This window comes from Ciconia boyciana, chromosome 22, assembly GCF_034638445.1.
Source record: "Ciconia boyciana chromosome 22, ASM3463844v1, whole genome shotgun sequence".
NCBI classification, from domain to species: Eukaryota; Metazoa; Chordata; class Aves; order Ciconiiformes; family Ciconiidae; genus Ciconia; species Ciconia boyciana.
In genome coordinates, this window is record NC_132955.1 from 5820417 (window position 1) to 5848295 (window position 27879).

Genomic DNA, 27879 nt, shown 5'->3' on the forward strand with positions numbered 1-27879 from the left:
GGCCTGGCCAGCGCCGCTTGGCCCGCTTCCCGCCTCCCTTCCCAAGGCGGCGGGGAGCCGAGAGCAGAGGCGAGGCCTGCAGAGGCGGCCCGGCGCGGGCGGCGGGGCGCAGGGCCCAGGCGACGCCGAGCGCGACCAACGCGACGGACGACCGCGAGGGGACCCGCGGGCCTTTAGCGGTCGCTCGGCGCACGCGCTCCGCCCCGCGCCTGCGCCCTGGGCGCCTCCGCGCCCCTGCCCTCGCGGCGTCCCTCCGGCCGCAGGCGCATGCGCAACGCGGCGGCGGCGCCCGGAGGAAGCGGGGGGGAGGGGCGGGGAATGCTTGGCAGGAAGCCCCGCCCTCTTCTGGGAAACCCGGTCCGCCCCCGGCCGCTCGCCGCCCGCCCCCGCCCTTCCCCGGCCCGCCGGGGCCGCGCCGCGCCCGGAGAGCCGGCGGGGCGGGGCCGGGCGGTGGTTGGGCGCGCGCGGGCGGCGGGGCGGGGCGCGCGCGGCGGGTGTGGGCGGGAGCGGGGCGTCGTCACGCGGCGCGGCGGGGCGGCGATTGGCTGCGCGGCGGCGGGGGGCGGGGCCGGCGCTGGCCGCCGCCTGTCAGTGAGCGGAGCGCCGCTGAGGAGGCCTGAGGGGCCGCGCCGTGCCGTGCCGTGCCGGGCCGGGCCGCGCCGTGCCGCCGGGCCGCAGCGGTAGGTGCGGCCGCTCGGGGGCCGCGGAGCGGGGCTGCGCCCGGCCACCGCCGCGGGGGCGGGATCCGGGGGACGGGGGGCGGTGTTCGGTCCGGGAACCGCGGGGCGCGTCTCGCCGGTAGGGCCTGACGGAGCCCGCTGCCGGCCGGCGCCGCCGCCGCTGCTTCCGCCGCCGCCTCCGGGAGGAGGCTGTGAGGGAGCCCCCTGCTCGCCGCCCGGCCCCGGCGGGAGGGGAGCCCGCCCCCCAGCCGGTGCCCGCCGCGGGAAAGGGCCCTGGCCGCCCGGGAGCACCGGGGAGCTTTGAGCGGTACCTCCCGGCTAACGGGACCCGCCGCCGCCGCTCTCCCTCGTCTGCACGCGCTGCCCGCTTCGCCACGGAGCACTGAGGCTCTGTCTGTGTGGTTCTTTAAAGCCTAGATGTCACTTGCCTGCTCGGAAGCTCCTCTCCTCGGCTCCTGAGCTCCTCGGTTCCCTGCCCGCCGCGCCTGTCCCGGAGTGCCGCCGGAGAGAGGAGGTGAAGCCGCAGACTTTGCCGCGTTCGCTGGGTGTTGCTAGGCGCTGCTTTCCAAAGCGATCCCTGGCGCTGGAGCGGGGAGGAGGAGGCAGGCCCGAGATCAGCTAATCAAAATATACAACTGAATAAGATCTGAAGTTCAGTTAAACTGCCTGTCTGCTCGCCTCTCACATTTAGCCCTAGCGCTTCTTTTTGACGCGACTTTTTTTTTTTTTTTTCTGGCAAAAGGTTAAAATGCTTCTTTGCTGATTAATAAGTTGCTGCTGTGGTTGATCTCAGATGCTTCCTGTCTACTTTAATCGGTTGCATTAGAAACATGTGTTCAGTGCTTCGCACATGTAAGAAGCAGCAATCTGAAACTAGCATCCATAAACAACGTCTAAATTTCTTTTTCAACTGGCTTTCTGAACTCTTTTATGAGTAATAACTTGCACCTTCTTCGCTGTGACATTAGCGATAAGAAATAATCGAATTGGGCTTTGAAATATGTGTCTGTAGTGTGCTGCTTTATTGCATTTTAACTAAGTTAAAATCTGTTATTGGCACAGCCACTAGATTCCTTTAGAATGAGTCATTTGCTATTAACTATTAAATTTTAACTGCTATAAGAGAGTGAATCTTTGTATAGCATGCTGTGAAGAAGGAGTATAACAAACAAACATGTAACAACCAAAAAACCTAAAGGATTTGTGGGACCTGATCCAACATCGCTGGAGTTAATGAACTTTGCCACTGTCTGTCCTGAATCTTATTTCAGTGTTAAATGTGAGAAGGTAAAGCTGAGCTTTTGCTCTAACAGTGATGTGGTGCCTAATTAGTACTCTGGCTGGCAAACATGACCATTCTGTCTCTTTAACTTTCCTTCTGCCACTTTTGAAGTTTGCTGGCAAGTGTCAGTCAAATCTGTCAGCGGAGACAGAGGGCTAGAGGTCTGGAAGACAGAAAAATCTCCATTTTCCAAGAAGAGCAGCTGGCTCGGAGTAAAAGAGACCTGAGTTAGGAAAGGGTCTGGAGATGCTGGGGAGGGGAGGTCAAGAGGATGCCTGGCAGGACCAGAAGGAGGCCTGTGAGGGCTAGACATGTGGGTCTTTAATCTGTAGGAAACTGGGCTTTGCTGGTCACAGTTTAGTGACATCAGGGCCCTGGGCCCTGAAGGATATGGACCTCGTCTTGTCTAAAAGGCAGTTCTCTTCTGCAGTTCATAAGAGAGTTTGTCTCTTGGGAGTTTGCTCAGGATGGGCAGTTAGAAACTACTCAATCAGTTCATATTTCTACTTTATAGTATAAAATCATCATAACTGAATTCACAGGACCAGTCATAAATTAAGATTACATAGAAATGCTTCTACCTATATTGCATTTAACTAAACTTTTGCTTTTGTCGAGCATTTCAGCCTTACTGCTTCCTTGTAGACTTGCATGGCATTTTGTAAATGTGATTGAAAATTTCAAGCTGCAAAGCAATGTATAGTAATAATCGCTGAAAACTTGGTCCTGCCTGCTTGGACGGAATTGATTTTAATGTGTGCTTGTGGTTATTGTTGGAAGTTGTCCATTTAGGTGCTTTATTATACCATCTTGTTATAATTTAGGAAATAGCTTCACTCCACAAGCGGGTCTTAAAAATCAGGATGTCGTTAAGCAGTGTCCTGAAAGCCCGCATGGGAGCAGCTCAGCCAGGCTGGAAAGCACAACCTTGTCAGGTCGAAGTTTGTTGTGATGCTTTCTGTTATGCTTGTTTGCAAAGCAGTTTGGAAAAATTAGCCGCTTCTTTGAATGAATGGGGTTGGGGCAATGTTTATGAACTCTGGGCAGAGGTGTTATTCATATCTTTGTTCAACGACATGAACAGCATTGTTAAGGGGGGAGGTGTAGTCAAGCTTGTACTTGAGGAAATGAAGATAGGTGTGTTTAGATACATTTAGAAATTCTGCTGATGGTTAAACCCAGTCAAATGTTTTCCTACAGACTTTGTAACCAAACTGTTGCAATATACTAATGTCTGGCAACTAAAAAGACAGTTGAAGCTCATTATCCTGCTGTTTACAGTAAGCAATACAAATGGCCAAAACAGGATTTTGAAGTATTTACTATCAAACCACTTTGAAGAATATGTTTACATATTTATTATAATTTGTAACGTAACTTACTCATGAACATAAGGCTAATAGTGAAATCCTTCAAGCAGGCAGGTGTGGGTAGAAGGTTTAGCTTTCCCCGGTGATCTTCAGGTAAACCTGTGTGCAGCAGTATTTGACAACACACGAGAGACTGAGAGAGCCAGTCAAGACTGTACAGGATCCCCTTCCACAGACAAATGGATAACACTGGTTAAAGAAGAGGAGGTGAAGGCTGTGAGCATCCTGGAATAGCAACTGGTGATCTGACTCACCAGTATTTTAATCAGTCAGGCATTCTATTTATTTTTACTTTGGAACTCTTAGATACACAAGGGAAGTATTTTTTTTTCTCTTAAACATGTTAACTTAAAATGGCATTAAGTGTGTTTTAAGGTAGGGGTGTGTGTTGAGTGCTACAACTCTTTTTTTTTTTTTTTTTTTTTTAAGTCCCTTCTGACACAAATTGAAACTTCTCCTCGCTGACAGCACTGGGCTTGTTTAAATAACCACCCCAGGCCCATGCTACAACAATATGCCTTAAACTGACACGGCCGAAAACGGAACCGTCTTAATTTCAGTTCCATCTGAAACGTGGACAGGCAAGGAAGCTCATCAGTAGCATCTAAGCAGAGAAAGACAGTGGCGAGGAGGCAGGGACAAAGGGAAGTGGTGCCTGGGGTTTGAAAGGGTTATACATACATATCTACTCCTTGAGCCCCAAACCAGATCTGTAGTGTGATTCATTTTTTTAGCAAGAGTCATCTTTGTTTTTTTCTTTGGTGACACGTGTGTTTTTTGACAAGGTTTGATGTATTTGTATGATGATTTTGTAGCTAATAGGTTCTTTTGGCTGCAGACTTGGCACTTTCTTGAATACCTACTGACAGTTGTTAGGACTGGAAGGTCCCCAAAGGTGTTTGTTCTTCTCCTCAGTTGATGTTCCCTGCTCTAGTGATGCATAAATTCTGGCTCTTCCCAGCTGTTGCATTGTTGTAGTGGGCAGCGAAGCAACACTGCTAAAATGCTAGTTGTGTTGTTTTAATAAACCAGTAGCAGCTGCAAAAGAGAAGGCTAACTTAAGTTAATGCATTGTTCATAAAACTCTTCTCAATAAGGAAGTGGGAAACCTCACTGAGACAACATGATTTTTTTTCTTTTTTTTTTTCTTCAAACTAAATGCCAATGTGAAACTGCTGCTGAACATTCGCACTCAGACTAGGAGAAGAAATGTGCATACTTTGAAGCTGACTTATGAAGTCTTATGTGTAGTTTAAAGCTCTTTCCCAAGTATTTTTTAACCAAACCTATGGGCTACTCCACAAAGTGTTAACTGAAATTCTCCAAAAAGCCATTGGCAAGGGAGATTTGACCCAGGCAGACCAAGCAGGACCCCATATGATGGTGTGCTGCAGAGTGTTTTAGTGCTGAAGAGGTATTTGCATTACTTTTTCCCCACTATGAGTCTCTCTTTCTGTATGCATAGTAACTTCATGAAATTCAGAAATGTTCTTTTAAGGTCCCTGCTACAAATAGCTTCCAATTTAGATGGAAGAGCTGAAGAGGGTGAACCAGGACTTGTTTAGAGAAGGGTGGAGGGAGGAGGTTTTAAAGGAGCAGAAAACACATGGTTATCTCTTATATTAGTAATGTTTGAGTGTCTCCTTAGTTCTGACTCCCCACAAGTCTCGGATGACCTTATCCAGTATATTAGTTTCTCACAGAAGCATGAACATTATTTGAGGGAGGAGTTGCCACTGCCATCGGACCAGTGCCTCCACAGCACAACTGATACTGTGTTTGGCTTTCATTCTGTAAAAACGCACTTTCTTTTTTACAGCAGTGAGAACTAACATTAGTTAACCAGAGGTGAGTGTAAAACCTTAGTGAAGATAAGGAGCAAGTAGTCTTTAATGCTGCTAGCAAAAGCCCATTGTGGGTTAGGGGTGTAGTATTCACTTTTATCTACTGCATCATTGCCCGACTTCCCCTTTCTTCCTTGGAAATAATGAGCCCATAGACACGTCTACAGAAGGAAGAAAGTCAGGGATACTGAAATCAAGAATTACAGTTGAATCTAAGTGACTTGGATGAGGGAGAGGAGGTTTTGAAAACCAGAGGAGCAGTTTGGGCTATGAAACAACCACCCTCCAGCTCAAAAACTTGAAGCTCCTCATGTTGCATGTACATAACTTATGTCTGTACAGGAAGCTGTGCTCATCCTGGAGCAGTGGCAAGTAAATAGGCAGCCGAAACCGCAGCTCCAGCGTGTCTCATGTGGGTAAATCCTGTTCTTAGTGGTCTTGCCGTGGAACCTCAGGTACCTATTTACTGCTCCCAAGGCTCCTTTTTATCTAGAGCTTCCCTGAGAAGGGCTGTGCACAGGGCCTGGGCCTGAGGGACCAAGTGCCTACGTCCAAATTAATGGGGCTTACAAATGCTTTGCGCCTCTCTGGATTGCCACCCCCTCCAAGTGCACAGAGATGAGTCTAGCCTGTTCAGTTCTGAATATGTAGCTTCAAGAGAAGTTATGCTTCAAAAATTATTTAAAAGTTCTGATTTTATTTTTTTTTTAATCACAACTTCTGCCAACAACGCTTTGTTGTATGTGCCATAAAAATAGTTGGGTTTTTCATTCTTACAGGGACCTGAAAATTGTGCGGCAACAGTTAAACTGGGCTGGGCTCACAGCTTCTGTGCCTACACAGCCTTGTAGACCTGAGTCACACATTAAACTGTCTGAGCGCTGGCGGCTGCTATGTTAGAGGACGTTGCTTACAATAGCTACCTCTCTTTTTTTTTTTTTGTCGGCAAGTGAGGTATGTGCTTTGTTGACTTTAATCTCAGTAATGTTTCCTTGTTATTCTTTTCCATTTCAGAGGGCGACAGGGACTTGCAATTTTGCTTCTCCCCTCCCTCTGTTGTCTTTTAACTAAGCTGAGGAGTGACTTGTAGAATTACTTATTTTTTGGCGATGGGGATGGGTTTGTGCTGCAGACCTTCAAGGTCCTTGAAGGTGAGGGGAGGGCAAGGAGAGACAGAGTTAATGCAAATCAGGAGAGAGTGAGTATAAAAATAGCTCTGAACTTGTCAGTTTGGTCACTGGTGGCTTGGGTTAGTCATCTGGCAGGCTCTCTTTCTGCTGCTCCAAGAGATTATTTTACAGCACTGAGATTTGACATAATTTCTGTAGAGGAGAGGGAGCGGGACGGGCGTAATGAGTGGGATACTGTCATCAGCACTTCTTTTGCACAGCAGCTGTTCTCTGTTTAGCCGCTGAATGTGGTCATTGTTGACTCGCCTTGTATACCTGCCAGGTTGTTAGGTGACTCATTTACACATCACACCAAGGTCCGTGCACTTGGCTCCCAAACGGCTCCCTTCCCCTTTTTTTGGTGGCCCTTTAGGCATGGAGCACCCACTAGTTTTGTCATTTTCCTGATTGATCTCTGTGTTGCCAGGAGCCTGTTAGAGGAAATGTCCTGTTGCCCCAGGCAGCTGTTCGGGGAGGGTGGAAAGGAAAGAAAAAAGGAAAAGAAAATCCCTGGTGCAGATTTAAACTGATGAGCCTCAAAGATGTGCTCCTGTAATAGTTCTGAGATCTTGTTTTTGCTGGCCGCCATTCAAATGTCCCTCCTCCTCATCTTATATTGGGTTCGTGGTACTTAACAACTACGTGTTTGCTAAGGTTTCTGAATTTTCATGGGTTGTTTAATGATGGAAATGTTAATTTTAAGATTTTGCACTTGAGCTGTGAGAGGACTGGCACGAGGAAGTGACCTCTGCGGTTAAGGGGCAATAGAGCATATTCTGGTTTAAAAGAAAACAACTGCTTTAACTTTTCCAGAATCCAAGGTGAGGGGATCGGGGCTAAACAGAAACCATCATTTCCTGGGGGCTTGTGTTCAGTGTGGTTGTAGGGAACCCCTAACTCTCCACGTTCCTGACTTCACCCCACAATATACCCCTGTCCTGTCCCGCAGTGCCTTGCTTCCATGCTTCTTTATGCTTCTCCCTTTCCACCCCTGGCTCCCTTCCACCTTCCTCTGCGCTGCCAATTGGCCAAGATTTGGCATGTGCTGGGACTTGTTTGGAGCTACATTTACACTAACTGGTCAGCTAGCAGCCTGTGCTGATTGACTCGCCAGCTGCTGCCAAGTGGAGGGGATCGTCTTTTCCAGCACCATCGCTGTCCTCTCTCCAACACCAACTTGCGTTAAGCCAATACACTGGAAGAGCTCTACTTTTGTCAGGCTTGACCAAGTATTTCAAAAGTTATTGGTGATTAAGGGGAAGGAAGGGGAATGAGGGAGGAGTTACGTATGGGCAGGCTGATTGTCTAGCCTTGTTTCATTGGAAGGAAAAATGAGAAATGGATTTGAGGGTGACTGAGTACAAGGAAGAAAGCAATTAGCAGGATTTTATGGCCGTTTTCTGTGGTGTGAGAGCACGATGTAATTTCTCCTAGGGGGACTCTAGGAGAAAATCTTTGGTGTCTTCTCTTTTTTTCTTTTTTTTTGGGGTGAATATTCTTCCTGTTTAGTGATACAAGAGTTTCCTCTTCTATTTGGTTTCACTGTTTGTATTTAAGCTAAGGGAATATACCTAGAAATAAATTTCCCTTTGAAACCTGTGTGGTCTCATATTTTTAGTACTGAGAGTAACGTTGATTATTCAGATTTTCAGTGGTACAAGTCAGGGATGGAGAGCTGGCAGTCTTGGGTTCTTTTTCAGCTCCATGCTCAGAGGCTGGGTAGGACCTTGATTTGGTTTAAATTATTTGGTAATCTGATACCTTCAGCAGCCTCCTGTTTCTCATGAACTTGAAGCTGCTTCTGCCCGTGAAGTTAAGTATTTTGACAAGTGTTTTGCTTTGTTTTTTTATTCTTACCCAGTGACTCTCTGAACCTGTGAAATGGCAGTGATGGGAATTACATGCCAAGGAGCTCCTGATCCAGCCGTCAAGCAGAAGAAGGAGCTCACAGCTACCAAGGGGCTGAACGAGACAGTTAGTGAAAAGCAGAGCAGTGTTTGCAAAGTAGAAGATTCAAAGAAGGTCATATTTCACAGTCAGTGGAAAATCCTGAGTGATGTAATCACCAAAGGAACAGCAAAAGAAGAAACAGAAGGAGGCTGTGCATCAATTTCTATTATTGCCCAAGCAGAATGTAAGTAGCAGGGTGGTCTGCTCTTCATTGAGAAAAAGGAATGTGTAATGCGGTATGAGATTTCACTCACTTTGCACTCCTGGAGAGCTGAGCTGAAATCTATTTGTAATCCCAAGTGGGGTGGAGTTGGTGACACATCCCAGTCTCTATTTAGGAAGCTCATGAAATCTCCTAATAATGTGGCAGCATCCACTGAATAAAGCATAAATAACGGAACAGCATGTGGCCATTGCACCTAGCTGCTTTGACTATAAATCTGTGTCCTGCTGGGTCATCTGTTCTTGGCTGACTTCTGAAAGGTGCTTTAAAAGAGGGGGGAAAAGAGAAGAAAAACAAAATACCGCTGGGGGATCAGGAGGTCACAGTGCTGGGAAGCTATCGAATGCTGGGGGAGGAAGAACATAGTGTGGGTGATGTGGCACGACGGTGTGGTGATTTGTCTGGATCACTGCTTGGTTTAGCAAGTTGGTAGAGTTGTTTCTTAGTTCAGTTGTTACCAGGAGAGACTTTGCCTAATATTGAAGACATGTGATGATCCTGTTTTCTTTCACACAGGTGAAAACAGTCAGGAGTTCAGCCCCACTTTGTCAGAGAGATCCTTTATTGCTCATAGTAAGCGTTACAGGTGAGAGACCCCTTAACCTGAATACCCACCTTCACTGTTGTGTGTGCTGACTTGTTCCAAATCACCCTGGCTCTGTGTGCTTACAATATTTTTTCCAAAAGCACTCCTGTTTGAATTAGCTTTTCTGTCTGAGGTTCGGGAAGAGATAGTCTTTCCCCAAACTTCTTCCTCAAAGCGTTTTTGTGTTAGAAGAAAATAGAAGTTTAAGCACAAACCACTCAAAACACCTTGCGTTATCTTATTGTCAATGCCTGCTGATTGTCTTCTGCCTCTCTTTCTGGGTTGTCACATTTGTTTTGAAGTGACCGAGTCATTTTTTGAGGTTCATGGGCTTGAAGTAGAAGGATCCAAGGGAAAGCTTTCGGTCTTTTTTTAACTGAACTGTCCTGATGCTTTTGAAACCATGTTACACCATTCCCTTTAAAAGTTGTGGGAAACTTAGACTGCTGCTAGAAGTAGTCCTGAGAAAAAGGAACTACTTTGTTTCTGGGGAGGATAAACAAAAGGGGATGAGAGAAGAACCTTTACTTAACGACAGCATCAGCAACAGAAATAGAGTTGTGAAGAGAAGCTGAAAGTGGTAAAGGGGGAGTAACAGTTGCGATGGAAAAATGGAGGCCTGGGACTTGCTTTTCTGAAGTCATCTAGGAGTGAGACACTTTTTCTTCATGAAGAATATGTGCCCTATTGGGGCACACACTGGAGCTTTAGTAAAGCGTTATTAAACAGCTCCAGCGCTCTCTGAAGTGGGTGACTGGGATATAGAATTAGGTGCTGCCTGTTTTCTGGCAGCTTTCAGACACTGAAGCTGGCCTTGTGAGGTATATGGTTTGACATTGCCCACTGACTTTATGATGTTGTCCCATGAACCAACCAAAGGAATGCAGAGTGAACCATTTCTTAGGGGTTTTATGTGGAATGCATGCCAGCTATATGTTCAGGTTCAAGGCAACGTGGTAAAGCCATCTCCTAGAACTCTCTTTACTGGATCTTTTAGCACTCAGTGGTGCACTGAAACAGCAGGAAAAGATGGAGAGAACAATGCTGGCTGGGAACTGCATCGCTGTTCAGTAAAGGCAGATGATATACTGCATGGATCAACAGAGCAGTTGTGATTTCTTCATTTGAAGATCAAATATCCTGTTTTCTCTTACAACTTGATTAAAAAATCTAACTACTGTGATTGGTATTTAATAACTGCAGGCAAATGTTCCTCTTGAGAGTTGCATCTATTTGTATAGACCCCCAGCTGGTGTGCTGGCCAGTGCTGCTTTGTATACATATGCGTTCCTAGAAGTCATATTGATTGAGCTTTACGTGCCAGAACAGTTTGGCTTTTTGAAGCTATTTTATTTGAGCGCACTTAGTCATCCCTTTTCTTTGGTGCAAAGCCTATTTTTCTTTCAAATAGAGCAGACGTTTATATTGTGAGCACTTTTATTAATTTTAACATTTTTTTAAAATAGATTGCATTTATACATAATCTCTGTGTTCACTATAATTCATAGACACAAACTGTCTCAATGTAACCTGGAGACATTTAGTGCTTTTCCCTTTACTTTGCTGTCTAGTCTTGCTGTTCCTTGCAGAATTTGCAAATACTGGGAGACTTAATGCTTTGCTTCCCCCACACACCCCCCACATTTCTTTCTCACAGTGCCAGTTATACTGCTGTGCCTTGATACTGAAGCTACAAATGCTACATATTAGAAGGCAAGAAGTTATGTTATCATTCTCTATTCTTTAAATCTCGGAAGGCAGAATTGCTAATTCTCATTTTTGTTCTGTGGTCATAATTGTTAACTGGAGGTGTGCTTTCACCGTCAGATCTAAGAGACTTCATGCATTTTGGTTTCCAATAGCCGGTCAGACAGTCTCGATCAAATCCCTAACAATGTGGCCCATGCAACGGAGGGGAAGATGGCACCTACCTGTTGGAGAGGGAGGCATCGTGGCAAGACGAAAAAGAAACGTCACAAGAAAAGATCCAAGCTGAAAATACAAACAGTGGCTGCTGGCAGGCGAGGTCCCAGAACTCCAGAACAAGAGAGCTGCACCCCAATTCCCGTCCAGGTGAGAATCCTCAAACCTTCCTTTTGTACTCTTGGGACCCCTGCAAACTCCTAACAACTCTTGATTGAGTTTTGGGTGGCTATATTGAGGTTCCTGCTCAGCTGTTTTGTTTTGTTTTATTTTCTAGGAGGATGAATCACACCAAAATACTCTTTACAGACACAATTTTTGGGTTTCAGAACTTAACAAGGACTTGGTCTATGATCCGCTGCCATTTGAGAAACCTGAGAAAGTTCTGTCTACGAGCAAACTCCATTCACCAAGGACCCAATACAAAACAGAACTGCACAAACTGATAAGCCCTATTCAGTGCCTTAATCATGTTTGGAAGCGGCACTATCAGAGGGACAGTGTTCCACAGCCTGAAACTCTCCATCCTTTTCCCTACAACATAATACCCCCTCATTTCCCACATCTGGACAGTGCTCTCCATGCCATGAAACGTAATGCTCTGGAGACGTACTTCCATGGTGGTCTCAACTATCAAGACAATGAGCATCGCTTATCTGGCCTAAACTTAGAATATAGTTTCCCCAAATGTGTCAACCAGTCCATGAAAACCAGTTTGGACAAGATTTCTGTGGAAGAATACTTGGTAGATGCCTTGAAGGGGAGTGTGAGTCTCGGTGAACCACAAAATTTAGCCAGCTTAGCCAAGACATGGAAAGGAGGTGGTCTGGACCCGAAAGAACAATTTCATGAAGCAGATGAAAATGAAGGCGTGCTACTTAATGAGGTGATCTTCTGACCCTACCTCACTAGTGTCGTGGAAGGCAGAGTTTCTCCTGGGCTTCAGAAGAGAGAGAATCTGCATCCATGTGCTAGCCTCTGTAACAAGACTGCATTTTCTGAATGGTTCTTGATATGGTTGAAGACTGCTAGTTAAAGATGTGGTTTTGTTTTTTGAAGGATATGAAGCCTTGTCTTAGATTGGTGGCTCTAATTTGTTCGCTCATTCACAAAATATGCATGCTTGTCTATGAGAAGTGTTTCTGTGCTTAGTCAGTCTTCAAACATGTCTTCTCTGTTTGTCTGTGAAAGAACCCAGTCCATTCAGGTGAACAGGCTGCAATATTTTATTGGCTATAGATGACCTGGACTGTGACATAGACAGAAACCAGAGACATGTAGATCATGAAGGTGCAAACAGTGTGTCTGCTGCCTCTGGTAGGAAGCCAGCAACTCGCCCATTGTCCCTTGCCAAACGCAGGGCTTGGGCATAGCAAATGCATGGAAATCTTAGAGGCATGATTCATTTCTTCTGAATTCAGTTCTCTCTTGCCACCTTAAACTCCTCTTAGAGGACTCTTCACTGGAATCAGCGTGACCCTTTCAGTATTGTCGATGGAGTTCAGGGTGTCACTTACCTGTCACTTACCTGTCTCAGTCTACTGACTGTAAAAAAGGTTTAGCTCGCATGTAGATGTCTACATTTAGTCACATGAATCTTGTTTTGTTCGTAGGATTTAGCTTTGTAGTTATGTCCTGCATGTGAATGGAATAGTTTGGAGCTCCAAAGCTATCCAAATAGTGGTGGTCTTTCTTTACAACAATGGGGTGCACTCATTTAGATCAAACAGAGCCCACAGAAATCAAGTAGGTCCTCCTGTATCGTTTCATCTCAAGCCCATGACAGAAGTAATTTTGTACAGGGATTTTTAGAGAGGTGCAGCAGTGTCTTATCGTTGTGCTTTTTCTGAAAATGTTGGTCTCTGTCTGTGGAGCTCAACAGTTAAGTGTTTCTTTCCTTGCTTCATCTTGTTTTCCGATTTTAACTTCCAGAAACTAAAGCCAGTGGATTATGAGTACCGAGAAGAGGTTCATTGGACCAAGTGTCATGGTTCTTTGGGCATTGGGTCTTTTGGAGAAGTATACAAAATAGAGGACAAACAGACGGGATTTCAGTGTGCTGCCAAAAAGGTAATTATGGATGAGAAAGGGGGGGTTTCCTGACACAAGAAGGCATATGGAGAAAAAGTCTTCTCCTTCCAGCTACCATGGACTGTAGGTACCTTATTGTACAGTCACAGTGAAATGCTGCTGTGGTTATGTCCAACGAAGAAGTTCAAGGTGATGGCATGGAGAGAAGAAGCAGACGGACACCCTGTACGTGCACAGGGGCTCAAGCTTAGCAGCCAGAAATAGGTTCATTTGGCTTTCAAAGCGTGCTGCAAGGGATCTTGGTTTTTGCGCTGAGACAGGCTGAAAGAGTAGAGAGTTTAGAAAGATTGTAAGTGTGTTCCTAGAGTCTGCGGGGGAGAAACGGCTGTGTGAGTTGCCTGCTTATCTACCTATTCTCATCTTAAAACGCGTCTAGTGTAAATGGTGACGTGGCAGGTGTTTCTCTGTTGAAAAAGGAATGAAGAAGGAAAAAAAATAAGGCAGTCGGTAGGCACTCAAAACGGAAAGAGCTTTCGTCTGGTCAGTGAGTGTCTTATGCAATACTGGCACATTGTAATGAGGTGATTCTGTTACAGGTGCAGCAAAGGATGGGTATTTTTCCAGAAGCTGGCATAATAAGCTATTGTACGCCAAGATATGCCATTGTCATACGACAATGAAGTGTGTGGAATATAACTTGGGTCAGGGTAGTGATTTGTAGGCAGCCGTGGGAGGGCCTCAGAGGTGAAGGCAGAGTGTTAGTGCAAGTAGATGATGAGAATGTAAACCATTTTGTTTGAACTTAACACTTGAATAGTTTCATCATCTCTGTGAATGGATGCTTCTCATATTACTCCAATAGAAGACTTCAAAAAGTGTGTGGGAAGCGTTTATCTTGAGTACAAAAGTATTATATGCAAAAATAATTGGAACTTGCATTTTTCAATTTAAAATGTTTGCTTTTTCATGTCTACATTGGTCTCAACTTGATGTATTGACTGTGGAAAGAGGTGAGTGGCACGACTAAGCCAGCTTGTCCAGTATTTTAACCATTTCATTTGTCAGCTGTATAGAAGCAAACATATTTAAAGCATGTAGAAAATTATTTCCTATTCTGCATCCTCACATTTTAGGTGTGGAATTTTGTGGCAACGTGACCACCTTGTTTTCTGACAGTATGTAACTACTTAAATTTATTATCCATTTTGCAAATACACAGTCTTAGGAGAAATAGCTGTTACTAGTGGGGTATGTTTTCAGGAAGGAGGAGTGGTTGTGCTGAAAAGGAAGACATGAGAGTAGGAGAAGCTGAAGTCTTTCAAAATGCCTTTTTTTTTTCCTAATTACTGGAGGATTTCAAAGGATACTTCTGTAGATCAGAAATACACCTTCTCAGACCAAACTCTTAAACCAGTGAGTTCTAACATGCAAGTTGAACGCTTAACTATGACATATTTCATTTTACATCAGTAACTGTCTTCAGTTACTGCTGTCTGCCTGTGTTAGAAGGGGACTACCTGACCTTCTTTCACCATACTTGGTATTTTAAGCACCTGCTCTCCAAATTCTTGAGATTAAAGAAAACTAGCTATAGCTGGATTGCTGACAGTGAAGAAACATGATACATCCTTTTCCCACCAGAATCTTAATGACTCATCTTTTCCTTCTGGTCTTTGGCAAATTCTTGTTTTATTTTGTTTGGCCGAACTTAGTGAATAGAGTTTTTCTTCAACCATTTTTCTGGCAGGCTGAGTACCACCTAAAAAGGTGATAGTGTAGATCACTGCTTGTGGCCATATTTCATATTGCCTCCTGTTTTGGAGGATTTCTATTTTTCCCAAGTACTGCACCATCCTTAATTTTTTTTCCTCTTTCATGAAAGCAGAATGCTTAAGTTGTCAGTATTATCTTTTTAACTGAGACAGAAATTACCTTCCTCCTGAAGATTACCAGTACTCAGCTATAAGCCGGAGGTATTGCAACCTGGCATCTTTTTTGACAAATCTTCACTTTGCTCAGACACTGAGGATTTAGGGACTCTCATCGTCCTTGTTCAGAATTGTTCTGAGTGTTCCAACTTATTGCTGTACCCACTGATTTCTGTTAACGAAGGTCGTCCTTGTGCCTCTGCTGTTAAACAATGCAGGACACTCTGACCCAAGCATCAGAGGGACAATTCTGTCAGGATTCATCACAGAATTTGTTCACTGCTTCTTCTTTGTTTCTCTAGGTACAAGTTGAACACTTCCGTGCAGAGGAGTTAACGACATGTGCTGCAATAACAAGTCCTAAAGTTGTCCCCTTGTATGGAGCTGTGAAGGAGGGACCTTGGGTGACCATCTTCATGAAGCTGATGGAGGGTGAGAAAGGAACAGCCACAATGGAAGCACCATTGTAACTGTTGAATGCAGTGGACACTGATCTTCCTCCTGCCCCAATTTTAAATCTGTTAATTCTTTGATGTATCCAGAGTGTTCCTAGCGTTAATTCCTGAGTGGGTTGGGATAGGTATGTGTAACCCCTGCTGGTGTCTAGCAATGGTCTTTCTGTGGGGGGAATAATTTCCAGTCCTGCCTCAGCTGAGTTCAAGATGTGTATCTCTTGAACAGCAGCTGCAAATTCTCACTAAAACACACAGCTGGTGCTGTTTTTTGCTTTCATGTTTGTTTGCATGGCACCATGTAAAGCACATTGTACTGGAACAGGGGATACTGTATAAGCAAACCTAGATGCTTCCGTTGCCTGATGCTCTTTTTCTAGCCAGGACCATGGAAAACACAGCCTGTGAAGAATCGACTGGTGATCAGTAGCACCTAGAAATATCTGATCTGATCACAGAGTAGTTGCTTTTGATACAAAGCAACACCGTTAAACTGACACTAAGCAAAAGGCTTCATGAAAGAGGCCAGTTTCTGTGGGCAGTAAGAACTCTGGGAATAAACAAAAGGAACAGACCCACGTGTGGAAGATAAGGGCTGTCAGACCTGGCAGTTCTCATTTCTTCATCAGAAACAACGAGGAACGCTGATGATGCTGGGAAGAATTTGAAGATAAGCTAACATGGACTCTCTGGATTCCTTTCTAGGTGGCTCACTAGGTCAGCTAATTAAACAGAGTGGCTGCCTGCCAGAGGACAGAGCCCTCAGTTATTTGGGCCAGGCATTAGAGGGCTTGGAGTATCTTCATGCTCAAAACATTCTCCATGGAGACGTAAAAGGTAGGATGGTACTTAAGGTACCTTGTTCTTCCCTTTTTCTTACAAGAGGCAAACTGCTTGGAGATTAAGTTACTGAGTGGCAAAAGGTTATTTACTAGATTTTCAGCTCTACATTTGAGATTAGGGCTTAACTTGGTTCTAAACAGCTGGGCATATCATATTTATATCAAGGCCAAGTGTCGGGTCCTGCACTTCGGTCACAACAACCCCACACAACGCTGCAGGCTTGAGGAAGAGTGGCTGGAAAGCTGCCTGGCAGAAAAGGACCTGGGGGTGCTGGTTGGCAGCCGGCTGAACGTGAGCCGGCAGTGTGCCCAGGTGGCCAAGAAAGCCAACAGCATCCTGGCTTGTATCAGCAATAGCGTGGCCAGCAGGACCAGGGCAGTGATTGTCCCCCTGTACTCGGCACTGGTGAGGCCGCACCTCGAATGCTGTGTGCAGTGTTGGGCCCCTCACTCCAAGAGAGACATGGAGGGGCTGGAGCGTGTCCAGAGAAGGGCAACGGAGCTGGGGAAGGGTCTGGAGCACAAGGCTGATGGGGAGCGGCTGAGGGACCTGGGGTTGTTCAGCCTGGAGAAAAGGAGGCTGAGGGGAGACCTCATCGCTCTCTACAACTACCTGAAAGGAGGGTACTCCTGGGGGTCAGTCTCTTCTCCCAAGTAACTAGCAACAGAATGAGAAGAAATGGCCTCAAGTTGCACCAGGGGAGGTTTAGATTGGATATTAGGAAAAATTTATTTACTGAAAGGGTTGTCCAGCATTGGAACAGGCTGCCCAGAGAGGTGGTGGAGGCACCATCCCTGGAGGAGTTCAAAAAACGTGTAGATGTGGCACTTCAGGACATGGTTTAGCAGGCATGGAAGTGTTGGGTTGACGGTTGGACTAGATGATCCTAGAGGTCTTTTCCAACCTTAATGATTCTATGATTCTATGATTTGTCACCTCTTTCTTTCTGTCATCCGGTGGGTCTGACAGGCTGTTTGCCCAGGCTGCCCCACCACTGGGGTAGAGGAATCTCCAGGGCAGATAATTGGTAGCTTATAAGTAGAAATAATCATAGTTGTGTACTTGCTTAAGCCAGTGACACTCCATAAGAGTCACAGACCTTGGTTTGGGCTCAAAAAACAGTAGTTGTGTGGGCTTTTGACTTTTTTCCATCTCAGTGACCGTAATACAGAGGAGACTGACCGATTAAAAACTTCTCCTTGACAGCGGAAAACGTGCTCTTGTCTGACGATGGAAGCAGGGCTCTTCTGTGTGACTTTGGTCACTCTGCTCACCTTCATCCAGATGGCCTGGGAAAGTGCTTGGTCACAGGTAAGGATTTTCTGCTGCGATTCTAAAGAATTGCCCTACTGACTCATTCTTTCTTTTTGAACATTTACATATGGCTCATTTGCAAGCAACTGTATTTTCCAGACTTAATGTTGCTCATAGTGTCACATTTATTGATATTACTGTGATGTATCCCACTAACAGCTAAAATGAACTTAAGGTTGGAAGGTGGTCTTTGTCTCGCAGTCTAGAAGGCTGTTGTATTTTTTGTAAGATTATGTCAGCATACTACATTCAGTGTTTTGTCCCTGCAAGAAACCACATCGAAACTTAAAAATCTAACTCTGACTTGTTGTGTAACGTCACTAAGCAGCTGGGGAAGAATTCTGACCTCCACCGAAGCAAAATACCTCACTGACTTTTGGGCAGTTAAACTTTACAGTGCTTCTTAATGCAGCTGTTGAAAGAGAAGGATATGTTTTCTAATGCCGAGCTCACCAATGGAGCGTCATGTTTTGCCTCCCAAATTTGCTGTGAAGGGGAGCTTAATGCCTATTCTGTGTATAAGGGATGAGACTGATAAGGAGATACAGCCTTTGAACAGCTTATAAGACCACACAATGCTGCTCTTTGGGTTAAGGTGACTTGTTTATCACTTTAACTGAAAAGACAAGGAGGCTTCCCAGCAGTTGCACTGAAACAATTGTCTAGTTTACATGCAGTGAGTTTTCGTTTGAATGGTTTTAGGGAACTATGTGCCTGGCACAGAGACTCATATGGCTCCGGAGGTGGTCATGGGGAAGCGTTGTGACTCCAAAGTGGATGTCTGGAGCAGTTGCTGTATGATGCTGCACATGCTTAATGGGTGCCACCCTTGGACCCAGTATTACAATCACCCGCTCTGTCTAAAGGTAAGTGAACCAACGTATCTCCAGTAAAAGGTACGTAAGCCTGCAGAAAGGTACGTAAGCCTGCAAAATACCTAGGTAGAGAGCAGTCATTTCAGGAAGGCTGGCTGAGAGCCAGCTGGGCATTTATGATGATGCCAACCTTGCTTTGGAAGCTGATCATTTCTTACGCCTGTTAGACGGCTGTGTATTAGGGCTGTTTCTTTCGTATCCTGCTTATGACTTGGGTGTGACTTTTTAGCCATTCAGCTGTAATAAAATTACTGCTCAGGTCTCTCGTTTAATGCTGTAATTTCAGTTGGAAATGCTCTCAGGGTGGGAAGAACCTTTCTGAAATCAAATGAAGCCTCTCTGGTCTAACCTCTTTCACTTCCTGTTTGTTACACAGATAGCTAAAGAGCCACCTCCTCTGAGGGAAATTCCACCTTCCTGCAACCCTCTCACTGCTGAGATTATTAAAATGGGTCTGGAGAAAGAACCTGTTCAGAGAGCATCTGCGTCTGAACTGAAAACTAAGACCAGTGTCGCACTTGAAGAAGGTAGAAATGTCCTCTGTCTAAAGCTTCTTACCCACACTGGTAAAGTGGCCAGTTGCTAGTTATGTCAGGGTGGCCCTATGGGAAATATCAGTATGTTTTACTCTTCAGTATATCATTTGCACAGGCTTCAGCATAGATGTGTATTTTGGGGTTGATAGCTTTTGCCCGCAGCCGGGTGTTTCTCACCGAAATAAATTAAAATTTCCTGTGTGCTGTCACATGCTCTTTTCCCTTCTCTGCCTGAAGTAGACGATGTTGTGCTTTATGTGGGTTTATAAAGGTGTGTGCTGTGGCTGGGCTCGTATTCAGCTGAAGTATCAACTGCGTCTAGTGAGCTAGAGGCTGGTATGCAGCAAAACTGAAAGCAGAGCTTTATTGCATCCTAAACTGTAACTCATACTTGTGGTCCAGTCTTGCCTCTAAGACTATCCATAGTTTATTTCAGCTTAATCCTGCTGAAAGGTTCTGTAATATAGCAAGAATTTGTAGAAGTGATCTGGTTTTGTCTTTTGAAGAAGCGGGGCATTTTACAGCAAGATACAGTTCATAAACTCTTATTGTGAAAGAAAACTTTTACCTCTTTTTTTTCTTTATTTGGTAATGTTTGTATGCTTTTTGTTTTTATAGTGGGAGGTGTGACAAGCCCCTGGAAAGGTGAATACAGAGAGCCTAGACATTTATCTTTGAACAAAGAAAACAATCCACAGATGTCCCTGTCCCCCACAGTGAGCCCAGTTTCTGAGACTGGTTCTGACCCAAAATTGGCAGTCAAAGTTTCTTGTGTGAGCCCAGTCCTACCTCCGCCATCTCTGGAGCAAACAGAGGAGGTGGAGGGAACCCCTTGGAATGTGTGCAAGGAGTTGTCTGAGACCTGGGATCCTCCACCTCTCTCCTCGACTCCTCTCCCCCTGAAGAGCTGCAGCCATGTGGAGAGAGCAACAACCATTTCAGAACAAGAGCTTCAGCAGCTGGAAATAGGTAAGCGATGTGCTATGTAGGGAATTCAGCTTTTTGCTTGGGAGCATGATAAAAATACAGCTGCTTTCTTTTGGCCTCTTGACAGTTATTTCTGGTTTTTGAGCTTAGATATCATTTTGTTCATAGTTCCTCTCTCGTTACACAAATTGCTCAGCCTTCCTTGAAATTACCAAAACTACTAGTTCTTAACCAATTAAATATGCCACAAAGGTAGTGGTCAGGATTTCCTTCCACTCTCTGAACAGTGGAGCGAACTTCTGTGAGAGGTGCAGGAACCTCTCAGAAAACAGCCAGTTTCAGACATGTGCTTATGTGCACTGTATAAACAGTGTCTGCAATTCCAAATTCATCTGAAATTTTAGGTCTTCAAACATAATTTGTTTAATGAAGGGATAAGCCCATTGGATGGGAGATGTCAAATGAAGCAGTATGGTTAAAATCAGTTTGCAACTGTTTTGTTCTGGGCATTGGAAAACCTATAGCCACCAGCCAACGAATGTGATTACCAGCAGCAATCCAGAATTTGAAATCCAGCAGTAAGTTCAGTGTGAAAATCAGTGAAGTAGTAGTGCAGTTCCATCGCCCCAGTATAACTCAACCTTTCACTTTCTTTATCCCATATTTTCTACTCTTTGTAAATGAATTGAAAACTTCAAGCTAGGAAAAAAGTGTCTTGAAATGTAACTTGTCACAGAACTGAGGAATGGCATTTTAGGGGTTGCTGAGGGCCAGCTTTCTTCTCAAATGGCTTTGGATCTTCAACAGCCTTGTCAGGTCTGGATATTATCAGTGCAAGTTACTGCAAGAGTTGGGTACATAAGTTTGACCTTTCCCTGGATATCATGTGGATGGATCTGGAGTGAAGAGTGATGGGGGACGTAATAGGCAAGAACTGGGAAATTCTGGGTGCTAGTCCTGTCTCTGGCATTGTGCATGTCATTGCACAATTCATCTGTCCTTTCTGGCTCAGTTTCCCTATTTTCACAGTGGTGGCCGTAGCCTCTACTTAGCAGAGGAATTGTGTGTCGTGTTTTGCAGACACTAATATCAGTGTTCATTAGATAACGCTGAAGAAGCTTTGGGTATTAATTGCAGCAACTGTTTAGAGCAGGGAGACATGAAAGGAATCACTGGAAATGTCTTCCTTCTCTTTCCTTTTGCTTGCAGAACTGTTTTTGAACAGCCTTTCACAGCCTTATTCGCTGGAAGAGCAAGAACAAATGCTTTCATGTCTCAGCATCGACAGCCCATTTGTGTCAGATGCCAGTGAGAAGGTGAGCATAAATGGATGCTAGCCATGTTATTGTGGGCGGGGGGGTGGCAGGGTAACCACCTCTGGGAAACTGGAAGCTGTGACCAATGGACATCTGGAGTTTCTCGTGTTTGTTGCTGCTTTTTGACACCCAGTTTGCTGGAGAGTACCTTGGGAAGAAATCTTTGTTCTTGGACAGTGGGGTATTTAGGATTCTAGTTGTTCTTTAGTTTACTGTCTGGCATGGATCCCTTTCCTCCAGTTGCTCTCCTGTGCTGTATACTCAGAGTAAGCATCAAGTGTGTGGATATGGAATATCTCAGTGGCCTTGACCCTCTCTATGCAGAAGAAAGGAACTGAAGAAGCAGTGATGAGCACAGGAACTGTACCAAGTTGGACCAAATGGCTGTGCAGCCCAGGGTCTTCTTCCTGGCAATGGCCGCTAAAGGGATGTTTAGGGAAAGACCAGAAGAATAGGGCAGAAGAACAGAGACCCCGCTCTTGGATATTCATTCCCAGCCTACGGATCTGTTCTCCATGAACTTCTTTTAACCTATTCATACAATGACTTACATAGTCTAAGTTACTTAAATACTAAGCTTAATTAATTTTGTTTGCTCTACCTCTGGTGTTCATAAGGTAGGGAATACCAGTGAGAAACACTGAATAAGCCTTGTTGAACCAGGGAAGGACGTAAGCCCTTCAATCATTGTTTTCAAAGACATAGAGTCCAAAATTGTGTAGCCTGCCATCTACAGGAGTCATTTCTGACTGTGATCATCTTTGTCTCCTATTTCTGTTCCTCTTCTCAGCCTTCTAATGCTTTTTGAGGAGCATTGAGCAGAGTTCTGTACAGTAGTTCAGCTGTTGACACAGCATGGTGTGCAGCGTGGGATGTGACTCTGGGTTTTTGTTTGTTTTTTTTTCCTAATATCTAACCGTAACATTTAATTTGGCTTTTCACTGGTACTTACCACTATGCTGATATTGTCAGATTGACCTTCTATGACTCTAAGATAGTATAGACTTTTCCAAGCAGTACAGCAATGTAGGGTCCGTAGTTTTTTATGTACAGTTAACTGTTTTTCCTGGGTGTTACTTGTCACTTACTGACATTAGAATTTTATATGATGCTATACTATATTCTCCTGTCACTAAGTACGATAAAACCCTTTTTTTCCTCATCCAGCTCTTCAGCTGTTTATTGATTTGTCTATTGAGAATAACTTACTATGTCTGCAAATAGTTGCACTGCTATTCGTCCCTTTTCTAGATGGCAGGTAAATGTTGAATAACTCCAGTCCCAGCCTAGATCCCTGTGGATTTCTACTTTTTTCTTCCTGAGGTTATTTTAATGTTTATCTGATGCAAGCTCTTTTTCTTTAGGAGCCTTTGACAAACTTGTGCTTACTTCTGCAGAACTCCATGAAGGCTTCTCACAGCTTGAGGGACACTATGAGCTCTGGGATTCATTCCTGGAACAGCCAGACAGATGGACAGAGCTTCAGTTGGAACAACCTGCTGAACCGCAGTCGGCACACAGACACTCCCAGCTATTTCAACGGTGAGTCTGAATTTCTAAAGTTTGGATAAATGGTCAGGTATAATTTTCTCCGTATCGAGAGGGTCTGGGATATGGAGTCTTTGAGCTCTTCTTATCCTTCAGTTGCTGTGTCAGCACAAACACTCCTAAAAGCGCATGGGTTGTCAAGAGGCCAAGTCTGCCCCAGTCATAGATGGGTGGAAGGCACTCAAGTCTGTATAGTCTAGTAAAAGCCAGAGAAATTCCTGAATGCACAGAGTCTGGTTCAGCTTTGTATGCCTTGCCTCGTGCAGCTGCCATGCGCAAGAATATATGCTTTATAACCATGAACGTCTACAAAGTAATTTTGAGGGCATGTTGTGCAAATCAATACATCTCTTCAGCTGCTTTCTTGCTAAACCCAGCTCTGCTCTGTGAGTCAGCAAGCCTCCATGCTCAGCGAAAGACCTACATAAATTAAATGCTTAATGACAAAAATGAGTTCTTCTGATGTATGTGCCTTGCTAGTCAGTTTTTCTGTGTTGGACTGTGAAGTCATTATGCCTACAGCAGAAGTTAATGACTTCTCTTGCGCATTTCAGGAGTGAAAATCCAGATCCAGTTGCTAAGTGGAGAAAATTTACACATCAGGGATTTCCACAGGACAAAGGTGGGAGACGTTGCCACTGGGATAAGCAGCCAGGTGAGACACAAAGCTGGGAGTTAAGTACAGCATTTCGTCTGAGAAGCAATTTCTTCCGTAATGCAGCCTCATAATGCCTTAAAGCCAGTGATCCAGAAGTCCATTCAAGGATCCTAACGACACATTTAGCAACATAACTTCAGTCCTGCTGTTATGAGTGAAACAACCAGAAGATGTTTTCTGAATCATAAGCCGTTGCTAATTGTCATAGGGACCATAGGGATCTCCATCTTAGAAAGTACCTGTGCTGCAGCTTAAAAATCCTTCTCCTCAACTATAAAGATGAATTCTTTCCCCTCTCCCTAAAGAAGAATCACTGTATGACTTTTTCATCAAGAGCAGTAATATCAGCTATGGGAAACAGACTGTGTTTGGCTGTGATGCTTCTAACTTGTTAGGTTGGAGGAGATATTGGCAGATTCCAGTGAACCTCACTGTGGGCCTCTTTGGCAGACCCTGAAAGAAACTCCTGAGTGTTTGTGGCACTGTGACTCATCTGGGTGTAAAATGTGGTGATCATCTCTAAACAAAGAGGTTGCAGAAGTCCAGAAAATGTTTTAGTGGTGTTGGTTCTCTTTGGCGTACTTCATTCTCTTGGACATCACAAAGCGAAATATCACTAGCCTGCAGAGGAATTCACAGTGCTCAAACTTAGGCAGTTCAGGAACCACCAGCAATGGTCAAAAACTTGGGTGAGACAATTTGGCAGCAGGGTGCATGCGACCTAGTTCAGTTTCTGAGATACTTTCTTACAAAAGAAGGTTAGGATGTTCCTGCGAAGCACAAGCCTCTCTCCAGGAGCTTTTCTTGGGTTGGGAAGCTATTTGCTGGGTTTGATAGAGGGATATTATGTTCTGAAAGAGACTTGAAGTGCCACTCAGATCTGTTTGTTCTGCTTCACAGATACCAGTCCCTGCTTTCAGTCTGGTTACTAAAGAAGGCGAGCCGGTTCACTACGACATGGAGGTCCCTGACTCTGGTATTGAGCTGCAGTGCACCCTTGCCCCTGACTGCAGCGTCAGCTGGACATGGCGAGTCAAACACGGTCAACTGGAGAACAGGCCATGAAAGCCATTCCTGTTTTGGAGGTTTTTACCTTGTTGAAAGAAGGAATTGCAAAAGCTTCCAGCCACCCCTGCCATGGAGCACCAAGTGCAGTTGCTGGTGTTTTGTGCTGAAGTAGGATAGTGGTTCAGCAGCTCACTGCTCTCGGGCCTCACTTCTGTTGTCTGTTCTGATCCAGTTCCAAGACATGTCCTGAGCTTAGATGTTCCCCAGAACAGCGGGAATTACTTGTTTTGGGTGTGAGTGTTAAGTTGAGCTTGAGAATGGCGGGTGGAAATTCCTGCTTTTCAGAGGAATGCGACTGTGCTTTTCAGGAGAACAGGGGGACTGGATGAGAACTCCTGTTGCTCAGCCTCCGAGGTGAAGCCGGTAGTTGCTGGGCTTGCCCAAAGGAGGAGGTTGGAGTATCTTCAGTGCAGCTGTGGTTGTTTGTGCCGAGGGGAGCTGGCTAACTTCCTTCTAGCTGGAGGAAAAACTTAACGTTTCTGTAGGCTTTGAGTAGCATCATCTCTACCTCAAGCCTTTTGCATGGGGAAAATCGACAGCAGTAACTAGCTGGGTTCTTGGTTTCACCTCCCACCCTTCCCCGCAGACGCTTCCTTCTTGAATCAGAAAAGACCTTTGTTCCCAGAAAGAGCTTTGCTTGCAGCTCTCATCTTCAGGTCTCCTCCCCGACTTAGGAGCTGGTGCTCTCTCTCTGGTGTTGCTGCCAACGTTGTCTGGCAGGTAGGGCAGGAGGAGGGTATTCCTTGGTGGGCAGGGTGCAGGGGTTGTATTCCTCCATCCTGTTTCCACCGCTGACTTGGGACTTCACGTGAACTGTCCCGCCCGGGCAGCTCCCCCTGGAGGGGGAAGGACCGGCGGCTCAGTCAGCTCAGACAAGGTCTGAGTTTTGCTGCAGCGTTTATAAAATCTCACTCCCAGCTATCAATCGGGCCGGCTGCTCGGCCCCTCCGCTGGAGATCAGTGCCCCAGTTCTGCGTGGTGTGTTAGCTCAGCCTGTCTTCACCAGCACTTACGGACTGGCACGAGGCTTCGTACTGCTCCCCTTACGTCAAAATGTGTTAAAGGAGTGGGATGGGCAGCTGGGCCCGTAATGCCTTAAGCTTTGAACTTTTTTTTACTGATTTGTGAATTGTTTGGAGTATACTGAAACTGCATGGGTCAAATTCAGATCAGCAGGTGTTGTCAGCCCTTCTGTAACCCAGAACAAAACCAGAGGGAGGTGTAAGCTATGAGGGTACTTGTTCAGGGCTGCTCGAAGTCCTTGCACATCTGGAAATCACGGTCACTTTATGATCTGCTGTGGCTCTTCCAGTGTGCTGTGACTACATTGGCCTCTGAGGAGGGAACTTTCTACATCCAGGCTGAGTAGAGGAACGGCTCCCAAAAGGCAAGGTGGGCCCTGCTGGATCCGTGCTGGTTCTGGGGAGCACAACGGGGCAGGAGTGTTTGCAGTTTTCTCAAGTAAAAAAGTAGAAAGTAGCTGGGAAAAGTTATACTCTGGGCCTCCCTTTTTGAGGACCAATGCTCCTTACACAACTGATACTCTTTCCCTTTGGTCTCCCAGAACATCGGTTGGTTTTTATACACTAGGCAGTGACATCCCTAATCAGAAAACTAAAGTTGTGATGCAATAAAAAAGTGGAACTCTTGAAGAAAAATTAAACCTGTCACCACTATGGGTATAGTTTTTATAGCACTTTTTGTTCTAAAGCACTTAATACATTGTCCAAAATAGACACCTAATTATAGCTGAAATGCCACATTAAGAGTCTTTTTAGTAAACAATTAACACATTGCGCACATCTCTTCCAGGAAGGAGTGGGGGGAGTGGGTAGGTTGGCTCGATTTTGTTTTTTCAGATGCCATAAACTACTACGAATTGTAGGCTCTGGAGCAGGAGGGATCAAAATGCCTTCTCAGGAGCTCCCAAGCACATATTCAGTGCACCAACCAATCTCCCCACGCCTGGCACCCTTCCTAGGCTTCCTCTGAGGGGGGGAGGAGAAAAACCTGTTGGTTGTTTCTAAGAAGAGTCTGTTGGTGATGTGTCAATATGACACATCACTGTTGGTGATGTGTCAATACGAAAGCATGGTCTGTTCCCTTCCCAAAGGCTGCATCTCGTGGCTTTCACTGTTGTCTGCAAAATGCTTCGATGTACAGGTGTACGGTTTTGTACATTGGTGTTAGACTCAAGTTCTGCCGAGCAGTAGGGCAGGATGCAGCAGCCCTCTGTTTGCAGGACTTCTGAGCTTTACACTTCATCTATAGCATTAACGTTGATCTCAGGCCACCTACACGAATGGGTGAAAGGCAGAAAACCCTTGTGAACCCAGAATGTCTTTGTTGGGTAGATGGAGATGTCCGTGTTCTCCTGTACTCTCACACCAGCATTAGCCAGTATCTCCATCCTGTTCGTTTTGTCCAAAACCTTCAGTCCTATTTTGCTGCCACCTCAAGTGAGAAAGTGAGGCTGCAGATTTCCACCTAACAAATCTTCTACGTGACAGCCGGCCAGACAAGCGGGCTGAGGCATCAGCAGTTCCTGCCGGATGGGAAAGACACTTCGGCTAATACCACAAACCACTGGTGCTTTCTTACTGTCCTGAAATGTGGTTCTGCTCTCAGGAGTATCTCCAGGGTTTCCATGGTTTTGCTACCTACCAGCTTGGGATCTCCTCGACTCTCTCCTGCTGCCAGGACAGTTTCCTCTTAATTTGGCTGGTCATTATTGCTGTGCCAGGCATAAAAAGTCCAGTTTCCAGATCAAGGCTGGCTGTGCAATACTGACAGAAGAGAAAGTCAGGAAAGCTTTTGGTTATCCACGTTAAAATTTGGCTGAAACTGTGTGTAGTAACATAACTAGTCTTCAGGATAGAACCCCAGTTCAGGGTAGGGAGGACAAATAGCAGTAGGAGTGATAAACACAGATGGCTCTTGTCATGTAGCTTCTTCCGAAAGTCTGGAAAAACCACTGTTGGCAAAGCAATATGAAGCTGATAATCTCTTTGGGATGGGCAGTACTGGCGTGGGTGAAGACGATGGAATGACTAGCTTGTATTGAATGAATGACACTTTATAAAACTGTGATTTCTTGAAATTAACATTTTGACCTGCATTTTCACAGGGAAAAAAATAAAGCTGGAAAAAAAGATTCTTCACTCTCATTGCTAGTGGTTTGACATGTCCCAGAGAACAAGACACTGGTGCTGAATAACACATTTTTCAAGAAGGGAAGCCCGGTCTGATTAAACTCTGCTGTTATGACCCTCGTTCTTGGGGGATGCAGGGAGAAGTCATTTCTGCGTATGAAGAGGCAGCAATAACTTTGATAGATCTGAGCACAGGATTTGCTA

General features: G+C 45.3%; 2 protein-coding genes across 7 annotated transcripts in view; one reads left to right on the forward strand and one right to left on the reverse strand.

Moving 5' to 3' along the window:
• Positions 1 to 1248, reverse strand: part of MYO1D (myosin ID) — a 195922-nt gene extending 194674 nt beyond the window's left edge. The window contains exon 1 of the mRNA XM_072885935.1: positions 1109 to 1248. The gene's annotated coding sequence lies outside the window, so the exon portion shown is untranslated. The remainder of the gene's footprint in view (positions 1 to 1108) is intronic.
• MAP3K14 (mitogen-activated protein kinase kinase kinase 14) lies at positions 586 to 27677 on the forward strand. Of its 6 annotated transcripts, none has more exons than XM_072885936.1 (17): positions 602 to 680; positions 1093 to 1194; positions 8207 to 8479; positions 9035 to 9104; positions 10967 to 11177; positions 11305 to 11913; positions 12960 to 13097; positions 15289 to 15418; positions 16144 to 16275; positions 17488 to 17592; positions 18298 to 18461; positions 18847 to 18997; positions 19625 to 19975; positions 21143 to 21249; positions 22647 to 22791; positions 23352 to 23452; positions 24356 to 27677. In XM_072885936.1, the coding sequence occupies exons 3-17, from the start codon at positions 8227 to 8229 to the stop codon at positions 24518 to 24520; spliced, it is 2832 nt and encodes a 943-aa protein (XP_072742037.1). In that variant the 5' UTR covers positions 602 to 680; positions 1093 to 1194; positions 8207 to 8226; the 3' UTR covers positions 24521 to 27677. The 6 variants fall into 6 exon arrangements, with proteins under 6 accessions (XP_072742040.1, XP_072742037.1, XP_072742039.1 ...); XM_072885938.1 differs by having other exon boundaries at positions 638 to 680; positions 1098 to 1194; XM_072885939.1 differs by lacking the exon at positions 1093 to 1194 and having other exon boundaries at positions 586 to 680.
• The last annotated feature ends 202 nt before the right edge of the window (positions 27678 to 27879 follow it).

Coding starts and splice junctions, on each gene's coding strand:
- MAP3K14 (XM_072885939.1), top strand. CDS start 8,227: ATGGCAGTGATGGGAATTACATGCCAAGGAGCTCCTGATCCAGCCGTC. Junction 16,276..17,487: donor TCTCCATGGAGACGTAAAAG/GTAGGATGGTAC, acceptor TCTCCTTGACAG/CGGAAAACGTGCTCTTGTCT. Junction 17,593..18,297: donor GGGAAAGTGCTTGGTCACAG/GTAAGGATTTTC, acceptor GAATGGTTTTAG/GGAACTATGTGCCTGGCACA.